The 19072-nt window shown below is 43.8% G+C and overlaps 1 protein-coding gene across 1 annotated transcript in view; it reads right to left on the bottom strand.

Annotated features, from left to right (window-relative positions):
* Positions 1–19072, bottom strand: part of iqsec1a (IQ motif and Sec7 domain ArfGEF 1a) — a gene marked incomplete at its 5' end in the record, with an annotated part of 81507 nt that overhangs the window by 61319 nt on the left and 1116 nt on the right. Inside the window, 2 exons of the mRNA XM_079742154.1 lie at positions 5528–5635; positions 10271–10300. Of these exons, the coding sequence (XP_079598280.1) occupies positions 5528–5635; positions 10271–10300 (138 nt within the window). The remainder of the gene's footprint in view (positions 1–5527; positions 5636–10270; positions 10301–19072) is intronic.

Genomic DNA, 19072 nt, shown 5'->3' with positions numbered 1-19072 from the left:
TCAGCGCAGCGCCCATTAGCCACTTGCAACGGAGCCAAAAGAAGGCCGTTCAGAGTAATCAATACGCTGTGCAGTGTTATCGAGACTGGAGATCTCCGCCTCCATCACCACCACCGCCTGCTCCACCTACACCACCACGGCTGCTGTAACAGCTATTCAAAGTGATGAAGACCGTGAGGCAACCGGGGGATATTATTAATGCATGAATTGAAGCCCAGGACCTAGCTCTGAAGCCAGTTTATTTATTTTTTTACACAGTACTTCACATAAGAAGCGTGATCAGAAGCCAGAACAAATTCTTTCTTATAAAAGAAAATCATAGGAGGAAGTGCAACAAAAAGGACTTTGTTATTAAAGTACTTTTAAACAAAGCTCGCAGAAAGATCCCTGAGGGATGTTTTGTGTGTGTGTCTCCAAGATATAAACTGCAGGAGCGACCCCATTCGACCTCCCGTCCGACCCCGTCAGGAGTGGATGTCAGCCCCACTAATCTACTGGGATGCTTTTCTCTTTAGGTGGGCGGGGGGGCAGTGGAGGGAATCATACAGTAGAGGAGGGCAGGAAAGCAGATTTTCCAAGTGAGCTGTGAAGATGGGAAAGGGGGAGAGAGTATTGAACGGTGAGAGGAGAGAGTATGGAATGGTGAGTGGGGAGAGAGTATTGAATGGTGATGGTGGGGGGGAGAGAGAGTATGGAATGGTGATGGGGGGAGAGAGTATGGCATGGTGAGGGGGGAGAGGAATGGTTAAGGGGGAGAGTAATGGTTAGGGGGGGCGAGAGTATGGTACGGTGTGTTGGGAGAGAGTATGGAACGGTAAGGGGGAAGAGAGAATGGAATGGTGAGGGGGGAGAGAGTATGGAATGGTGAGGGGGAGAGAGTATGTAATGGTGAGGGGGGAGAGAGTATGGAATGGTGAGGGGGAGAGAGTATGTAATGGTGAGGGAGGAGAGAGTATGGAATGGTGAGGGGGAGAGAGTATGTAATGGTGAGGGGGGAGAGAGTATGGAATGGTGAGGGGGAGAGAGTATGTAATGGTGAGGGGGGAGAGAGTATGGAATGGTGAGGGGGAGAGAGTATGTAATGGTGAGGGGGGAGAGAGTATGGAATGGTGAGGGGGAGAGAGTATGTAATGGTGAGGGGTAAGAGTGCAGGCAGAAATAGAGTGGCAAGAGCACAGGGAAGTTGTGGTGGTGGATTTAAGAAGCTAACATGTTGACGTAGGGTTTAGGTAATGACGTAATCAGTCAGTAATAACGGAGGAATCTGATAAATGAAATCGTCTCTATAGGGCTTGTTCATCCTGATGTCATATCACAATGACCCCCCCCCCCCCATACCCCAAAGGTGTCGTTGTCGATATGGGGATAGATTGTTGGGTTTGAAACCACCGCAACGTTTCCCATGCGAGACAATACAAAATACTTTAAGGTTTGTACACTCCTAAAAGTCTCTTGAGTCCTCTCAATATGGTGGAACGGACAGACCCTATATTTCCCACGTCCCTTGGCGCTGACAGGGTAATGCACCGCCCATGCTTTTTTTCTAGTGTGACTGTGAACCCGCACACCATGCCTTCCGATCACCTCAGTCATTCCCCCGGTATCAAGCAATTAAACCCCTTTCCCTATAACCACTCTCCTGCTTCCCCGTGATGGCTGCTCTACTTGCTCTGCTCCACTATGATGTGGACAAAAAGAAATGCAGGCCTCTGGTCCTCACGTGAAGGTGCACACACACACACACACACACACACACACACACACACACACACACACACACACACACACACACACACACACACACACACACACACACACACACACACACACACAAACACACACACACACACACACACACACACACACATACCTCCTTCAACCTTGGAGGAAACAAAGAAGAGTAGTATTGAAATCCCATTTGCGGACTTGAACAATAAAGAAGCCTAAAAATAACAGTGGTAGAGGGATGGAGAAGGGTAGGAGTTTTTTTGATGGATAGCTGCAGAAGGCTACAGACGCATGACTATAATGGTGATAGATGAGACATAGGTAGAATGAGAGATTGTGGAGGCGAGAGGAAAGCATTCAGGACAGTGTCTCTGTTTGATGGCGTGTGCGAGAGCGTGCCTGCTATTCCCTGCGGGAAAGGAAATGGAAGCAAAACTGGCAGCAAAAGTATGCGAGGCCAGCCGACCAAAAAGCGAGCGAGACCTTTTAATCCACAAAGCCACGGAGAACAATCAAACACTTAATGAGCTGGTGTTCCGGGCGGGAAACTTGGCACACGTGCATCACAATCAGACAGCAGGAACTCAATATTTCTATCCTCTGATGAGAACCGAGCTCCAAGACGCTTGGGTCCAAACAGACCCTTATACAGCAGCTTTTCCTTTCATCATGATATATAAATGCACCGCAACTGCAAGTAGATATTAAAGGCAGTGCCCTAAATTCTTGGTGCTTTAAGTATTAATTAAATAATAAAACTAGATTAAATACATACATACACACACACACATACACACACACACACACACACACACACACACACTCAGCTGAAATGTAGGGTAGGTAATTGAAGAAAGCAGCTACAGTAAGCCACATTCAGAAAAAAAATAAAATGAAAGAAATCACACCCCTCCCTTCAGGGCTTCCTCCATGGCTCCAAAGCCACGCCCCCAAAACACATGGCTAGCTCGTTAGCTTCAGCAATAGGTCTGCCTAGCCTCGTGGAAGATTACGTTCATGGGAGATGTAGCATGTAGACGGGTAGGCCAGTAGACAGCAAATATGACAAAAAGAATGCTACCAAGAAATAATTCCTCTCCTCCTTTAAAAAGGAAAATACTAATTTTGGCATTAAAGTGAACACAATAAATTCCCCTTGAAGATTTACATATGCATGGTGTTGTAAGTTGGATTCCATTGCTCATCTGCCTCCAACTTGTACGTCTCCAACACCCCTGGTTTTACTCACAGCCAGAACAGAGTTGTTTTCGGTGTGAGCAAACATGGGGTACAATTCATCTACGTTTATTTCTTTCCACTATTTCTGTCCCCACGAAAAAATTAGAAAGCAGAAGGTGTCAGGTGACAATAGGTCAAATCACCCAGTGGGGTGTTTTTTTTTCAGTTCTCATCGTCTGTTCTGCTCAACTAGAAAGTGATTGCTCAAATAACACACCGCTAAGCTACAGAAGAGAGCCCGCCCTGTGGTGGCCTGCTGCCACTGGGACACCACAGGTAGACAGGCCCAGCGGTTGTGAAATTCCCTGTTTACAAACTGCAAAACAATAATTAAATTGGTCACCTTCTCCTCAAATGACCTATGAATACTTTACACAGGCACATACACACACCAGAGTCTCTCAAGTAAAGATACGGGCAAAAGCAATATTATATTGCAATCATTAAAATGGTCACCTTCACCAGAGTTGACATCATCTTTTTAATTTATTTTCTATGTAAATATAATACTTTACATAAGACTCCAGAAATGACTTATCCATGTTCTGAATGTTATTGTTAGGGGTAATAACACATACACAAACAGACGTATTCTCTCTCTCTCACACACACACACACACACACACACACACACACACACACACACACACACACACACACACACACACACACACACACACACACACACACACAGAGTATTGAAAAACTCATTGAAAATATTCAATTGGTCACTTCTACAGAAAGTGTGCTCTGGGTTTTATAAACAAAAAGCATTGATATAGAGCAAAATGTACCCTTGAAAAAAACTCAGAGTATAGATAAACGTGAAAGCACATAACATGCGATGATTCACACTGAGGTTTGTCATACGAGTGAGTGTTTTCAGCATCGGCAGCAGATAAACAAGCTGCATGATTTAATGTCCTGCCAGAGAGGATGTAGTGCAGCACTCCCAAAAGCAATGAACCTCCACCGCCATCACCGGCGCTCTTTAGCCACAGAGACAGCCAGCAGCAGGTTCAACTGTTTACCCAGAGAGCCCTGCCGCCTCTGCACGACAAAGCAAAACCCTGAGTGGGATTCAGTGTTTGGTATTCATTTCATCACGCCAGATGGGAGGACCATTAGTCCGGTCCCCAGGGAACGTTGAGGAGTAAGTTAGGTAGGATCCACGCAACAACATCAACAACAACGACATAACTGACTTCTGATTTGATCCGTAGTTACCTTTTACAATGGACTTTAGGTCATTTTTACCACTTTAGAGTTTCTGTGAAAAACTCAACAATAAAGTTCAATTTTAAAATCGGTTTCAGCCTATCAGGGAGCCCAATGAGCATGAAAAATACGAATAGAAAATGTTGGTTTCAGAAAGTTGTAATAACCCCAAATAATCTTCAGAATGGTCTTTTCCAGTGCAGAGAAAAACATCTCATCATCATCAGCTGTAATGAATCAGCTGAAACTGTTGATAGGCATCACCATTAACAAGATATACGGGGCAAACGCAGGTGAGAGGAGATGATTGTCAATTAATTAGAGAGTACACCCAACAGCAACAGCGATCAAAGAACCCTAGCGTCGCGGGCACGGCGGGAAAAACAATTCCCCCGATCAGTGTCTCAGCAATGTTCGTCGTCACGATCCATCTAACCCATTAGCTCTTTCTGCGCCAGGTTCATGCAGAGGCGCGCTGAACACAAAGGGAGTGTGTGGTATTAATTAACAATCAACAACAGTTTATTTTTCCTGAAAGGTTACTCCAGTCTTCAATGTTCACTTGATGCCTTAGGTTTTCAGAACCCAGAACGTTGTCGTTGTCTGAAAGTATGTGAAAACGTGTACGAAGTCGGAATTTGGATGAGAGATCTACGGATCAGGATTTAATGACAAAGAACAAAACTCAATTAGGAGCCGAGCATTCAGCTGTCCTCTGCAGCTCCTCCTTGTTCAATCGCAGCTTCATAAAGCCGGCAGCACACTTCAAAATATGTTTGTTTTTTTGGAAAGCCGAGACCAAATAAGTTCTCTGCGGACACACTTGTTTTATACTCGATGCAGTGTCAGACTAGCGGTGTGTATGCGTGTCTTTGTTTTTTCCGCAATCACGTTGTTAGGTTCTTACAACCTCAACAAACTCAGTTTCTGCAAGACGGATATGGACTGGTTGAAGGGTGATGAGCTTCGGGTACAACACACTAGTTTGGATCTAATGGGTTCTATGTCTGGCAAGCTGGGTTAGGCCACATCGGGGACATCAAAAAGTGCTGAGTCATGAAATAAATATAAGTAAGCAGAGAGAGTTTCCGAGCGTGGGACATGTTTTCTTGGACTCTCTGCCTTTACACCTGGGGGCAATAGCGTGCATCGGTGATCGAACAACAACTACACCAGAGCAGGTTGTGAAACAAGACTTGTTTTTGAGCAAAAGCACCTGAAATGTTGCATTGGCTGAAGAGCGCACACACACACACACACACACACACACACACACACACACACACACACACACACACACACTTTAACTATAGGGGGGAAAAGCAATAACGTTGTACTGTACCCAAAGGAAGCAGACTTCCACTTGCGGCAGGGAAAGCCTCTCCTATTGCCGGCAGACACCATGTTCCCTCGGTTCTCCATCACTTCACCGGGCAGCGAGGCGTGTCTCCTGCACAGGAAATACATACTTTAGGAACAACAAGCCTATGTTCTGTTTTTTCAAGGACTTTTTAAAACGAAGGACACATCATCTTTAACGGTTACTTCAGGGAACCAAGTCAACGTGAGAAGTGCGAGATGGGAACTCAATTGCAATTAAACTCATCCATCTTGCCCTAGACACCTTTTTCATGTCGATGGGTTTTATGACTTTTATGACATGGGGATTTTTACCATTTCATTTTTCCCCCCTGCAGGGTCCCTAAGGTCATAAAGCACACCGGTGTGAGCTGCCACAGCGGTAACAGCAAAGCACAGAGCCATATTATACTACAGTAGTAAAACAAGTATTATTGTATACTATATATGGGAGTGAAAGTCTGAAGACAACCAAAAAGTTTATTATTACCCTTTGCAAAAGAACACAAACTGAATATCCTCCTACGTGCTTACGTATATATAGAGAGATATCTGTATCGAGATGGCCTTCAGATAAAAAACAAAGACTTCTATATTTTTTATTAGGGAGCAGTGCCAACTCCCACAAGGCACCCTTCTACTTGGCGCTGCCATGGCATTCCCACAGAGACACAATTCTCTGTGGGAGACGATCAGTCTGGGGACTTGCGGTGATCTTCACCACCTGCCTGTGGTGGCTGTGGCACGCCAGCTGTATCTCACAGCCGGCTCAGTCTGCATTATTTCCAGCACTTCCTTCTGGTGAAAGCCCCCCACAAAATACAATGCGTGTTTCAGTTCACCTGTTTCACTTCGCTATGGCGAAGGCTTGTTCCCTAAAAACAGTGTTCAAAATCCCATCCAGGCGCTCGCATGTTAACGGTCTTCCTCAAAACAGATTTTGAACATGAGCGAGCTTTGAACACAAAGGGGGCTCATAAAACATGACAGAATTTCTGTCTGCTTTTTGCAGAGAGCAACCTTCAGTTTATTTCCAACAGAAGAATACTTGCAAAAAACGATACAAACTATATACAGACTGGGAATGAAAAAGGCATATACGCATATAATCACATCCCCGCACAGATACCCTGAATGTTATTAGCAGCTAATGGCATCATGGCTAGCGCCATATTCTGCTGTTTCGGCTTAATCAATTATTCATTTAAAGAAATGCTAATGTCTCTCTGTACTCGGGCTCTGAGGGGAGCTGTGAACCTTGAACAAGGCTGAATGTATTTGTGCCAGGTTCCTATTGGTGGGTTCTGAAGAGAGGAGCGAGAGCGGGAGCGAGCCAGAACAATAACTTTTCAGATCTGCTGGCACTGCTCGTTATTCGCACAGAATCACGTCAGTTCATGAACCGAAATTCCCCCTCCAGCTAGGAGGGCGAGGAGGACTTTCTTTAACTGGCACCCCGACATAGGTATCCAACGTTACGTAGCTCGGCCCAATCGAACGGCGGGTTATGTCATTGTTGTCGTTACCAGGATTAGAACCATACTTGAGGTTAAATCGTGTCCCAACCACGTGGGCCGATCAACAGAGGAACACTCAAGGACGAATGCGGCTGGCTCACTGCCTAGCCGCGCTCTCTCCCTCGATCCCTCTCCCCTGTTTGAGGCGCATCGCTCTCCATGGCAACAGGAGACGGACGAGGAAAACAAGAGGAGTTGACAGGCTCGCATGGTGGAGCCTCGAGAGATCCCGAGAGAAAGAGCTAGATGGGTCCTAAGACTCTGTGGATGAGAATGATGATGATGAGGCCCTGACATAGACGGGCATGGCCCTGGAGGGAGGCCGTGGCCCCGGCTGTTTTAAATTTCTACATTGATGACAAGGACGGGTCAGCCCATCTTCACTCACCATGGTAAGCATGTCTTCTTAAAGCCAAGTGGCGCACACATCGGCCCCTCCCATACTCGTGTGCTGGCTTGGCTTGGTTTGGTTTGACTCGGAGCGGCTTGATGTAATTAGGATTTGCATCTTCATAACAACAAGGCTACCTACTTGAGGGTGCTTCTTTAACTAATGACGCGCTTGTCTTTAATCGATGAGACAACAACACAGGCCCTTTACTGTAATACATTGTTAAGTTTGATTCAAGTTCTGTGATCTTATATTATGGTGTCCAACAAGCCATTTTGTTTTGCAAGCATTTCAAGTTGGACGATATTTGCTAATATCACCCAACTAAAATCAGCGCACTGTACTTATATTTAGACCCTTTTGATTTGGCCTTTTTGATTTGGCTAAATAGTTATAGTAAAGAACGATTAAAAACAAATCAAACAGTTATTGTATTTAGTGTATATTCCTGAAAGACGAGAGAGACCACGTCTCGCTCAAAGCAGCATCCTGACTTCACCGTACCTGGGTGGAGGCAGTCTGGTGCGCTGTGGCCCTCCTCCGGAGACAGGACATGACAGGCACGACTCAGCACAGCTCACTGCATTTAAACAGCTGTCAAGGACGCTACGTCTGTATTTATAGCAGGCTATGGATACTACCCTTACTGCAGTGAATGAAAACAAGTCAATGGGAATTTTAACCCGTATCCATACAGCTTTGTGCCTCAATCTTTAAACAAGAATTAAAGTAGGTTTACTAAATCATGTTTAGTTCTATAAAATGTGAATTCTCTGCTACATTTGACAACATTTCTATTGCACTGTTTTAGCATATGATGCCGAACGGATCCACGTTGGGATTGCTTGCAGAGCGCCCGTCATGTTTGGACAAGCATCCGGCTAGTATGACCTACACCGCAGCAGCAGCAGCCGCCGTGAGGGCCAAAGCTCTCCACTCGTTTACCGCTTTCATAATAAGGAGGTTTTATAATGCCTTCTCTTTGTGTCTCTCCCCAGAGAGTTGGGAGAAAATAACAGCCACGTGCCACTGAGAATATTACATTTATATTTGCCTCCCCCGTCACAAAGCCAGAGCAGCACCGTGGCAATTCAACGTGGCCTTCCCTCCCTTTTTGCCCACCTTGGTAGGGAATTAATGTTCGGAAAATAACAAAAAAAGTGTGCACGTGTGTAATTTGTTCCAACCCTCTAAGTCAGACGGTGTATGGATAACAGTTACATTTGCCGCCTCCATTCAATTCTGGCCATCTATGTTGTCAAAGCTATTCTAAACAAGTATACATACAAAACGACACACCACACCTTTACCTCATGAATCCTTACTTTGTGAGACTAGTACCCTTCAGCTTGCAGTCGTTTGTGATATGTCCTGACTGTTTTAGAGAAAGGCTCAAGGATACAGTCTCATGGCCAGTATCAAGAGTCAAACAACACTTTATCTAACCCGTAAGAGTGCTTCTTTATTACTTGCCATGAGCCTTAAATCTCACTTGTGGAAGTTGTAACAGTCGCAATGGTGGTATCATTGGCATTGTGCTGTATGTGTAATGAAACACCAAAAAAGGTTAACATTTACTTTCACTCAACTAATTCACGAAACAAGGACATTAGGCTGCCTAATTTAGGCACGTATTGATTAAATTACCTTGCCATATTAACGTATCCCACCCACCTCCATTGCCAATAATAGGTGACAAAGTCGCAAAAAGAGCAATCATAGCCATCCTCCTTGTTAGTTACCTACAATAGGGTTGATAACACTAACGCCAATTTTTCTATCTATGCTATAAAACCAATTCATATATTTTCCCTCCCAATTGCTTTGTACGATGGATAAAGCACCATTAAGATGAAAGGGTGTGGTGTGGGGGTTGTACCTAAAAAGCTTTGTCGGCATGAAGTCATGAAAGAACAATTACACAAAAGAACAATTACAAGAGAAAAGAAGGAATTTGGATCATTAATGTGATTTAGCTTGTGATCACCGGTTCACAGCCACGCAGCTCTAACGATCCCTGAATGAAGCCATCCGTTTAGATTACGGAGTTCCCCTGTTAAACGGTGCTGTGGTGTTTATCTCTCTCTCATTAGCTTTTCCAGTATGACCATATTCTTACTTCCCCTCACAGTCAGCCATCCCCCAACCCACACCCACACAAGTAAACTTTTGGGGATATGCCATAATTTTATAGCTGCTGGGAAGTCCAGAGGGCTCCCCGTGTTAACAATAAACTTAGAACAGGCTGGCTGTCTTGTATTATGATGATCATGGATATAAAACCAGCCAGGGATATGGTAATGACTTTGAACCTGAAGTGTATCGTCATTACATTCACCAAATTTTGATTATATTTTAAACTAGGATTCAAGAAACGAAAAAGTATTTGAAAACAGAATCCATGTGGTGGCAATCACCAACTGCTAAACTGACCTCTCTCGCTGTGGACCTCCGGTTAAGTTTGCTGCAGCAAATTTGACCGTAAAGGAAGACTGAAGATTGAAGAACAACAAGACAGGAGTGTTGGCCATCTAAAATGACATGCATACGCTTACAAGGCAGGCAAAATTGCTATAATTTGCAAAGGCCAGTCGTATCTTTTGACTAAATTCTCCACACACTCTTCAAGCTCACAGATATCCATTTAGGGAAAAACATTAAAGCCAACAGTACCGCAAGAATTTGGTGTCATCCTCGGCAGACATAACCTTCTGTTTGTCAGCCTAATTATAATTTGTAGATCAAATGTCACAATTGTGGTTTGTGTGCATTATACATTGATGGTGAAGTGGGCAATCTTAAAAACATATTGACCTACCTGACCATTCTGGACACGTCACATTCAGACCTGAAAGAAAAAGAGAAAATGCTTCTGTTGAGTAATTGTCGTTAACACTGAGGAATGAAATACAGTAGTTTACAAAATTCCTATGATAGAGATGCATAACCATCTATCTTATAGATTTGTAAATCCATACAAATTATGTCAGTCACAATTGTGCCGATATTGTACATGAATGTGCTATTAATTATAAATTAATATTTATATAACAGAAAATCATTTTTATTGCTTAACAGCCGCCTTAAAAAACCTTTGTTGCATCAGCTTGAAACGGTAGAAAAGCACAACACTTCAACCCTTTCATAATGCCTCCGCATCATGCAGTCTGGCGTAATTCAGAGCTTCAGAATGCAGAGGAAAGACACCAGCTCTTTGTTTTATGTTATCTGTGAGTTTCCCAATGATCGTTAAATAATGTTGGCCCAATCTCTCCAGCCCAAGCTGTTCTACCTTGCCTCCAATGTGGTCTACTGTGAAGCTTAAAAACAAAAGCAAATATACATGTATATTTATTTATATAAGGCCTTTATAGAACATTTCAAAACAACCACAAACATATTTTCTGCCTCTTCTTTAATGAGCAGGCTCACACAAACAGGCACCCCCGCTCATTGAGTTGACGAGCATACTGCTGCTGGGTCAATATAATGCAGCGGAAGGGTGAGATTCATTGACACACATACCAGCAGCCACATCCAATGGCAATTACTGAAAGTATTGATCCGCTCATATCGTACGCCTTCCTGGTTAGATAAAAAAAGGCCGAAGTCAGACCAAAGCATTTTCCTCAGATCATCTGTTGTTAAATGAACAAGCTGCTGGCAGTGAGGGAACACAGTGGCAGCCCCCCCAGAGTTCAATGAGGTGTTGCCCATCACTCAGCACCCTGACAGTGACGGGGAGCGGGGGGTGGGTGCTGCATTGATCAGAACCCTGGACAGCTCCTCTCACGCACAGAAAGGCCAAGGATGGCCATGACCTATAAATCCAGCCTTTCAGCACAGGGCCGCCGATGACCGCAGTGTTTAGCAAGACTTTATCAAACCGTTAAGCCTGGATGACATACGGCCCGACCTGTCGGGTTGGTACATGGCCGCGGGACCCCTGAGATCCGTGTTATGATGTTGTAGTGGAAGGCAATCACTTGCATGTCCTTCCGTCTCTTATCTCTGGAAGGCTGCCGTTAACAGAAGGCGGAGATTGCACCACAGAGAAGTGGTTGATATTGAAAATGATGTGAAGATCGTTATTCTGTGAGCATATTCCCTATGCCATGAACAGTCATTTCCTTAACTTAATTACTTCACTGCAATCTCTTTTCTTAATGAGAATGCAAATTTTCCAACATAGATAGGGCTTCAATAAAACTGAATGAACGATAAATCATTCCCCAAATGTTTGGTCCGGCAAAAGCAATGCAATAAAATAACAACAATAATGATTGAATTTCAAAACACATTTTGAGAGGGACATGCGTAAAGTTTAATATGCTAATTAGAGAGTAATCTTAAAATACTTTCTCACGTGTATTTGGCCACAGAGCAGCTGCCAGGGTGCAGTGAGGTGCATTCCACAAACTGCCTTAATAATGCATGAAATGCCAGAACCCATTGGACATATCATTTTACACCGACTTTTATTGGCCCTGTGATTGGTGGCTACCACAGTGGTGCCACACAGGGAGAGCGAGCCTCAAGGGACAGAGCAGTGCCTTCAATCTGGAAACTTCCTGGAATCTCGTTAGCCCGCTATCTTTCCTGTCCAAATTCCACACACTGCTTCATGGAAGCAGAAAGGACAGAGTCTGTGTCTGTGTCTGTGTCTGTGTGTGTGTGTGTGTGTGTGTGTGTGTGTGTGTGTGTGTGTGTGTGTGTGTGTGTGTGTGTGTGTGTGTGTGTGTGTGTGTGTGTGTGTGCCTCATGGTCTGTCATTGTCTCTCTCTCTCGTTTTTTCCCCCCGCTGCAGCCCTATCTGCTTCCTGTGACCTCCGTGGTTCAAAGACGGCGAGGCTGTGGAAGTGAGGTCATCCTGCATGCCGCTGGAACAGGAAGTGGGACACATCACATGCTACCTCAAAAAACAAAGAATGTAAATGCTGATTCCGCCTTTATCAATCTGCCTCTCTGCAACATAGTGTGAAACACGATATGGCTGGGAAAGTGCATTAGCCTGCATTCTTATTTTATGATGGCCTTCCTTGTTTTGGAGTCATTGAAATCCAATACGGCCTTACTTTCACTTGAGGTGTTTACAAAGTCAAGCGCTGGTTGAAATGGTTTCCATCGTACTAAATCGTCACACTGACTAAGTCACACTGACTTATTAAACGCTTTACCCAAAAGCTAAATTTCCTCAATTGCTTATTTCTGCGTTCATTTTTTATTATAAACCCTAGTTTGTCTTGTTGTTTGTTTGCTTTTCTCAGACTAGGTGATGCTAAGCAAATGGCTTCAAGCTTTTTATTTTCACCGTCTGAATATACCAGTGATAGGGAGGTTAAGAGAAGAGATAATGATGTGTGTGGGTTGGTTTTGCTCTCCATGGATGAAAGATACAAAGATATACAGCAAAGTAACGGGCACGGCTTGCATTTAGTTACCTAATGTCTTATTTGTGCCAGTCTGTTAAACCCACAGTAAATACAATCATTTGTTCCATTATGAAACCTACAAACAGAGAAAGTGGAAGATGTGCTATAAAAGATACTTTGCTTGCCAGTTCATAAAAACGTGGGCTACACAGCATCTGCAATTCCATAGAAATTCCACAGATTACAATAACAAATATTTCCCTCTTTTCAGGCAACAAGCAGCATACCCCCTCTCCCCCCTCTATCTCTCTCTCCAAAGTAATGCAGATCAGATTCAAATCAATACACTTCAAGTTTGGCCATTTCGAATAACCAACAAAAACTTTTAATTTTTCATGTAAGCAGTTTTTCTAGGCCAAACAGTGCTTTATGGGACAAGGAGGGCCTCTTCTTGGAGATACGTAAAATATCACACACTAAAATGTTACTCAATCCAATCGCTACTGTGTGAGCTGAATACACAACACCTAAAAACAACCTCAACTTCTCCTTCACCCCGGCTGCATTCCTGAACATATTGCTTGGATTTAGAGCAGCCCACTAAATCTCCCGTAAAGGCCAAAGTAAAACAGCTCAAAGAGTCCTGTCTGGCCGGAGATATACAGAGGGCATGGTCGCTGGTGAGCAATAAGCCCAATGCTCTATGGTTACCAGCAGGTCCGACCTATTTTACATGATTCCTATTTATGAAATAAATATACAGAAATACCAGCTGCTACAACAGATCAAGTATCTAGCAGACGAGACCATTATCCATTGACGACCGTTCAGCGAAACCCAGTGTGGATCTGAATTGAAACACTTTCCTTAACGAAGAACAGGTCCTCTGAGGTGTGTGTGTGTGTGTGTGTGTGTGTGTGTGTGTGTGTGTGTGTGTGTGTGTGTGTGTGTGTGTGTGTGTGTGTGTGGGTGTCCTCATTTGTGTTAACAGACTCTTGCAGCTTGCCGCAGCTCAGCCAAAATCAACACAGACATCCACAAAAGTTGATTGGCAGAAAGAATAGAGAAGCCTCTCTAGGCTCTCCACAGGTATACTACCCTAGCCGTTTGCCCTGATTCAGCAGCTGCATCAGCTGTTTCAGGCCACCAGAGACAGGTAATTTGTTTGAATGGACCCTCTGTGGAGTTTCAACAGCCTTTAGGCGTCTGGATCACTATTAGATAAGATAACATGAGATGCCTGAAGGCAACAGGTAACGGTTGTAGATCGTGATAAAGGAGTTCAACTTTGTAGCACCACGTGTGAATTAGCCTGGTCCTACCAGACTCCCAGAGAGTCTGGACCTACTCAATTGACAAACGTTAACTCACTTGAAGGCGGGTGTCTGTTGAAGTTCAAAACTATTGGATCTGCCCAGTGCCACTCTGGATCTGCCATAACCAATCGCTAACGTTTTGCCGGAAATTAAGTTGCGCGCAGGCTGTAAACAAACCAAACACCGTGCGGGAAGATGTCCGTCAACGAAAGCTGACTTTAACGTCATTGTTCTCAGCCACTACCTCTGTTCGCTGATTGGACGCAGAAAATTTGGATGGAGAAAAGCCACTAACATACCGCAGAACCAGACGTAGTACTGAAGGGAAATTCAAATTGAGCGAAAGTACTTAGGCGGGCGGAGCCAGGCTACGTGTGAATGTGATGAACGTTTATCTGTTCTGTAATATCTAATACAATTATATGATAAAGGCTCCATTATTGCCACTGATGCAATCTTACGCCATGCTAGGTCTTCATAGATAATATTACGCTTAACAAAAGTAACCAAATCTAAACCAATTCATTGTACAGGCATTTTTTTCTGTAGCATTTTGAATCGTGGGAGTTTTGAAGGTTACAGAGGAGAATATTATATTAGAAAATTGGCATGAGGTTGGCATTATTGAAGCCTCTTTCATAAGAAGCTTTGCATCTCTCTCTCTCTCTCTCTCTCTCTCTCTCTCTCTCTCTCTCTCTCTCTCTCTCTCTCTCTCTCTCTCTCTCTCTCTCTCTCTCTCTCTCTCTCTCTCTCTCTCTCTCTCTCTCTCTCTCTCTCTCTCTCAACACCTGCCACGGGGCATCAGTCTACACTTCCATAGCATTGAGACGGCCCGGAAGATTATGTCATCCTGAACCCAGTGTTTTTTAAAGCGGATGCCATTTCAATGAAATATGAACACATATAAGATGACGTGTATATGTTACATAAACATTAATAAAGTCAAAGCAATAAAGTTAACTATTACAAGACCTTAGCTTGGGGGCCAATAGCAGCCTGCTTGGCTGTGCCAGGCATCCCCTCCTGTGGTGTGGCCTTTACTCGTAATTTACTTCACTAATCACCCATTAGACAGGTAAGAGCTGTCATTAGAACCATCATTAGCTAGCAGCATGGGGACGTTACCGCTACATCAAAAAGCAAATACAAACACCCTGATGGGGGGGGGGGGGGGGGGGGGGTGCTGACAAGGAGGCTGACAAGGAGGCAAGCCGTGAGAGGAGCAGCGTCTGCAGAGGTGCAGCTCATTAACAGTGGAGGCAGCTGTCGGCGCGGGGGGCACGTCTTTTATGTGCACGCTGCAAATCTTCTTCGGCCTTTACTGGAGATTTGTAGGTGGGCCCCGGATTGCAAATCATCCCAAGTAGAAATTAATCTAGCTGTGGGATTTCATTAGGGTTTTTTCGTCCGGAGATCCTGCGGTGGTCGTAAATCTTAAAAAGGCACAGTGATTGTTCAGCATATCGCTGTGTGAAGGGGTGGATGCCGCCAGTCACAGGAAACAGGATTCTTTCATGGGCTATTATACCCTGCAGGTAGCTAGGGGGGTACCTGAAACCCATGCTTAAGCGGCCACTGTTGTGGCTGGCTTTGGGAGGAGAGTTGTATTAAAAGCTGTTCATCTGTACAGAGTGAGGGCGCCGGCTAGCTCTGTGAGACGAGCAGTCAAAAGGCGTGAGGACACTTTCTGTCATTCAAACCAAAAGAGAAAAGCAGCACGACTTCTCCCGGGGACTTCTGGAGAGGGAAGAATTCGGAAGAATCATCAAACCAGCGTGACACAGTGTGGTGCATTTTGTGACTCATTTGGGTTCATTGTTATGCATATCAGATCATGCGTCACACTAATTTTTAAACTTTCCATCTGATCTGTATCCACATTTTCCGAAATTGGAAGATGCCCAAAGCCTGCCATAATATAGTAGCCATTATATTACCTTGATTAAAAATCCAACTAGAGCTGAATACTGCTTTATCAAAACTGTGTACCCTGAATAACATCTATTATTTAATCAATAGCTCCTGTTCAGCAACTGAGCATTTTTTATTCACTGTACCGTGCTATACACAGCGGTACAATTTTTTTTTCAGAAATAGTGGTATGCATTTAAAGAAACAAAAATGCCATCTTCAAATGTAATTAAGATGTTTTATCAAACACTGCACCCAGTTAATCAACACATGCTAGCTGCGAGATGCCATGCATTTGAAAATGATGTCATTTCCATCAATTCCTTCATACAGTATATTCCTCTTCCGTTGCCTTTAGTGAGTCAATCAAATGCATTCATTCAACAGAAACTTAGCAGAAGAGATCCTTAAAGGATTTACCAGATTATTCATTAATATTTCATCAATCATAAGAAAATGTCTTAAATAATTGCATACTGGATCTCAAAGTGAACTTTAATGGATTGCTCCTGTCAAGAGACCCACAACACAATATGTACAATTTCCAGAGCGGAGATTCAACTTACTTTTTTTTTTTTTTCAACTTACGATTTTCAATGAATGTTATGGTTCAAAGGGTTGGATCCAATTACCAAGTATTATTGCAAAGTAGCAGATGCCAGTGGATATCCTACAATATTGTTGCGTGGAAGATAATCTTAAGCTTACGTCTCTCGAATTGACGCAGAGACAGCCGTTAAACACCACCTTATTGTTGTTTTGGTCTTTTTTACTTAAATGTATAATTTGTATTTTCTGTCAGTGGTAAATTGTTGATGTGTTTATTGTTATGCTATCCTTCTGCTCCGTTTGCAGAAGCTTGATGAAGGCTTCGGAGAGAAAAGTTAAACTAACAACGACATTAGCACTTTGTCATCTACAATTTAGATGAGAAAACATAATGGCAGCCCAGAAGTAATTTACAGTCGGCTGGTTACCTGAGAACTGGACAGAATGCTGGATTGGAGTTGGCAGCTTCCTCCATTCCTCACGAATAAAGACGTGAAAGTGCTTGCACACACCATTCTACTCAAAGGGCAAAAGTTCAGATACGAGTGGCTCCAGCAACCACCAGTCACTAAAGAATTTGGCAAGATATTTATAAACCAATTTATACCAGAGATTAAACCCCCGGATCACTTTGACAGTTTTCACCTCAAACGCATATTACTTGCCGGCCAACACCTTTGCATTACAAAAACTAAACTCCAAAGTGGACTGAGGGGAGTAGGAGCATGAGTCTGTAAAGTGTGATGCAGGCTGTCTAACAGCTGCAAATTGTCAGCATAAATGCTCTCAGGGTGCAGAGGTGACACGGCAGACGACTCCAGAGACTGGTGAACAAAGAGGAATTTAATTATGTATGGTTCTAACCTGTAAACGCCATAAGGCCTTTTGTAGCTTTGGTTGGCTTGCGTAATCCTTAAACAAAGCACCTTGGAAGCAAAACTTAAGAACGACTTCAAATGCACACCTGTGTCAGCATCAGCAGATTTCAGTCAGTTCCAGTGAGCCGTCTGGACCCTGCTTATACGTCCATCTGCATTCTGCCTAACTAGTTCCTGTGGGAGAGCTGCCTCCAAGCATAGAAAAAGCTTATGGATCCACTTTATCAGTGCGTAATGTTTAGAAATACTGGCAGTCATGTTGTTTGAAAACCTGCCTGACTACGTTACCCACAAGCCCTCTCAGCAGTATCCATAGAGGTATGGGCTGAAGTTTGACGTGGCAATGCAAGCTGTATTATCAGAGATGACGCTGACATTTTTCGTCTTTGTGTTCATTTTTCAAGGGGCAGAGTATTTTGTAGAACAACTCAAGATCGCAGGTCTCCATGTAATGCAGTCAGTGTCCAGAAGCATGCCCAAAGAAGAATCGATAACGTTTTGACTAATCTGCCAGACATCATCAAGCAGCACTGATTGGCCTCAGAGTCCTTATCTGCCATACATTCCATTTGAATTGAACTGGGTTGTCTTGGTACCAGATAAATACTGTTTGTTGAAAAATAGAACCACAATGACCTGCTGCCAAAATAAATACACCTGAAAATATCATTTTTATAATAGACCTAATTTTGGCAGATTCTTATAAAGCATCTCGTAGCAAATGTTTTTTTCCTGGGTGTCAAGTATTTCCCTTCTAGCAAACGACAGGCAGACCATAAGTTTCTGAACATCTTCGTATCTGCCAACAACAAAGAAAACTAGGCTATTCACGAATACATACTGTAGCTTTAGTCAGCAGAACACGTTTCTGTGATGTACCAGGTGTCTGCCTTCTTAAAATATCCTTGTTAGGTAACTTTTCATGCATAAGGACAGCATGGCGTATACCCAGGGACGGTCCGTTTAGTTTGACTGCCTTGCTGTCGTACCCGATCCGTTTAGGAGAACGCTGAAGGCCTTCTGTAGATTTCGATAATGCGTTTTAGCTGCTCCGACAACATGATGGTGTGTGGATTGGTTTGATGCGTTTTTGCTGCCGTTGGCCTTGAACAGAGAACAAACACGCTGTCCGGCCTTGTGCTTCAATCAAGCCGCAGCGATTATGTCACTTATGCAAACAAATCATGTCTTGTGGAAAAAAAAAACACAGGTGGAACAAACAGAGTGCTGCTGTCCCACTTGGCTGTAACTTTAGGTCTTTGAGTCACGATAATCGAATAGGTGGCCAGTAACGATTCGCCCGGTAATAATACCGCCTACATGAATTTATTTTACAAGCCTCCGGAATTGTAAAATAAAGACTGTAGCATCGCTTTAAATCACTTCACATGTTAACGTCACTTTTGGGACTCTGGGAGCCTCGATAAAACTGAGCTTGGATTACTAAAGTCACATTTCATCAAGTTCATAAAAATAAAATCATAGACAGCTTGGTATCCTCTTCACAGCGCGACAGACCTATAAAAGAGGGGGAATGTGCAGACAGTGTGACCATGAAGGGCGGGGAGGGAAGGGGGTGGAAGAGGGGGGGGGG

This window comes from Pollachius pollachius, assembly GCF_949987615.1.
Source record: "Pollachius pollachius genome assembly, chromosome: 8".
In the NCBI taxonomy this organism is placed as follows: Eukaryota; Metazoa; Chordata; class Actinopteri; order Gadiformes; family Gadidae; genus Pollachius; species Pollachius pollachius.
This window is presented reverse-complemented; position numbering and strand designations above follow the sequence as displayed.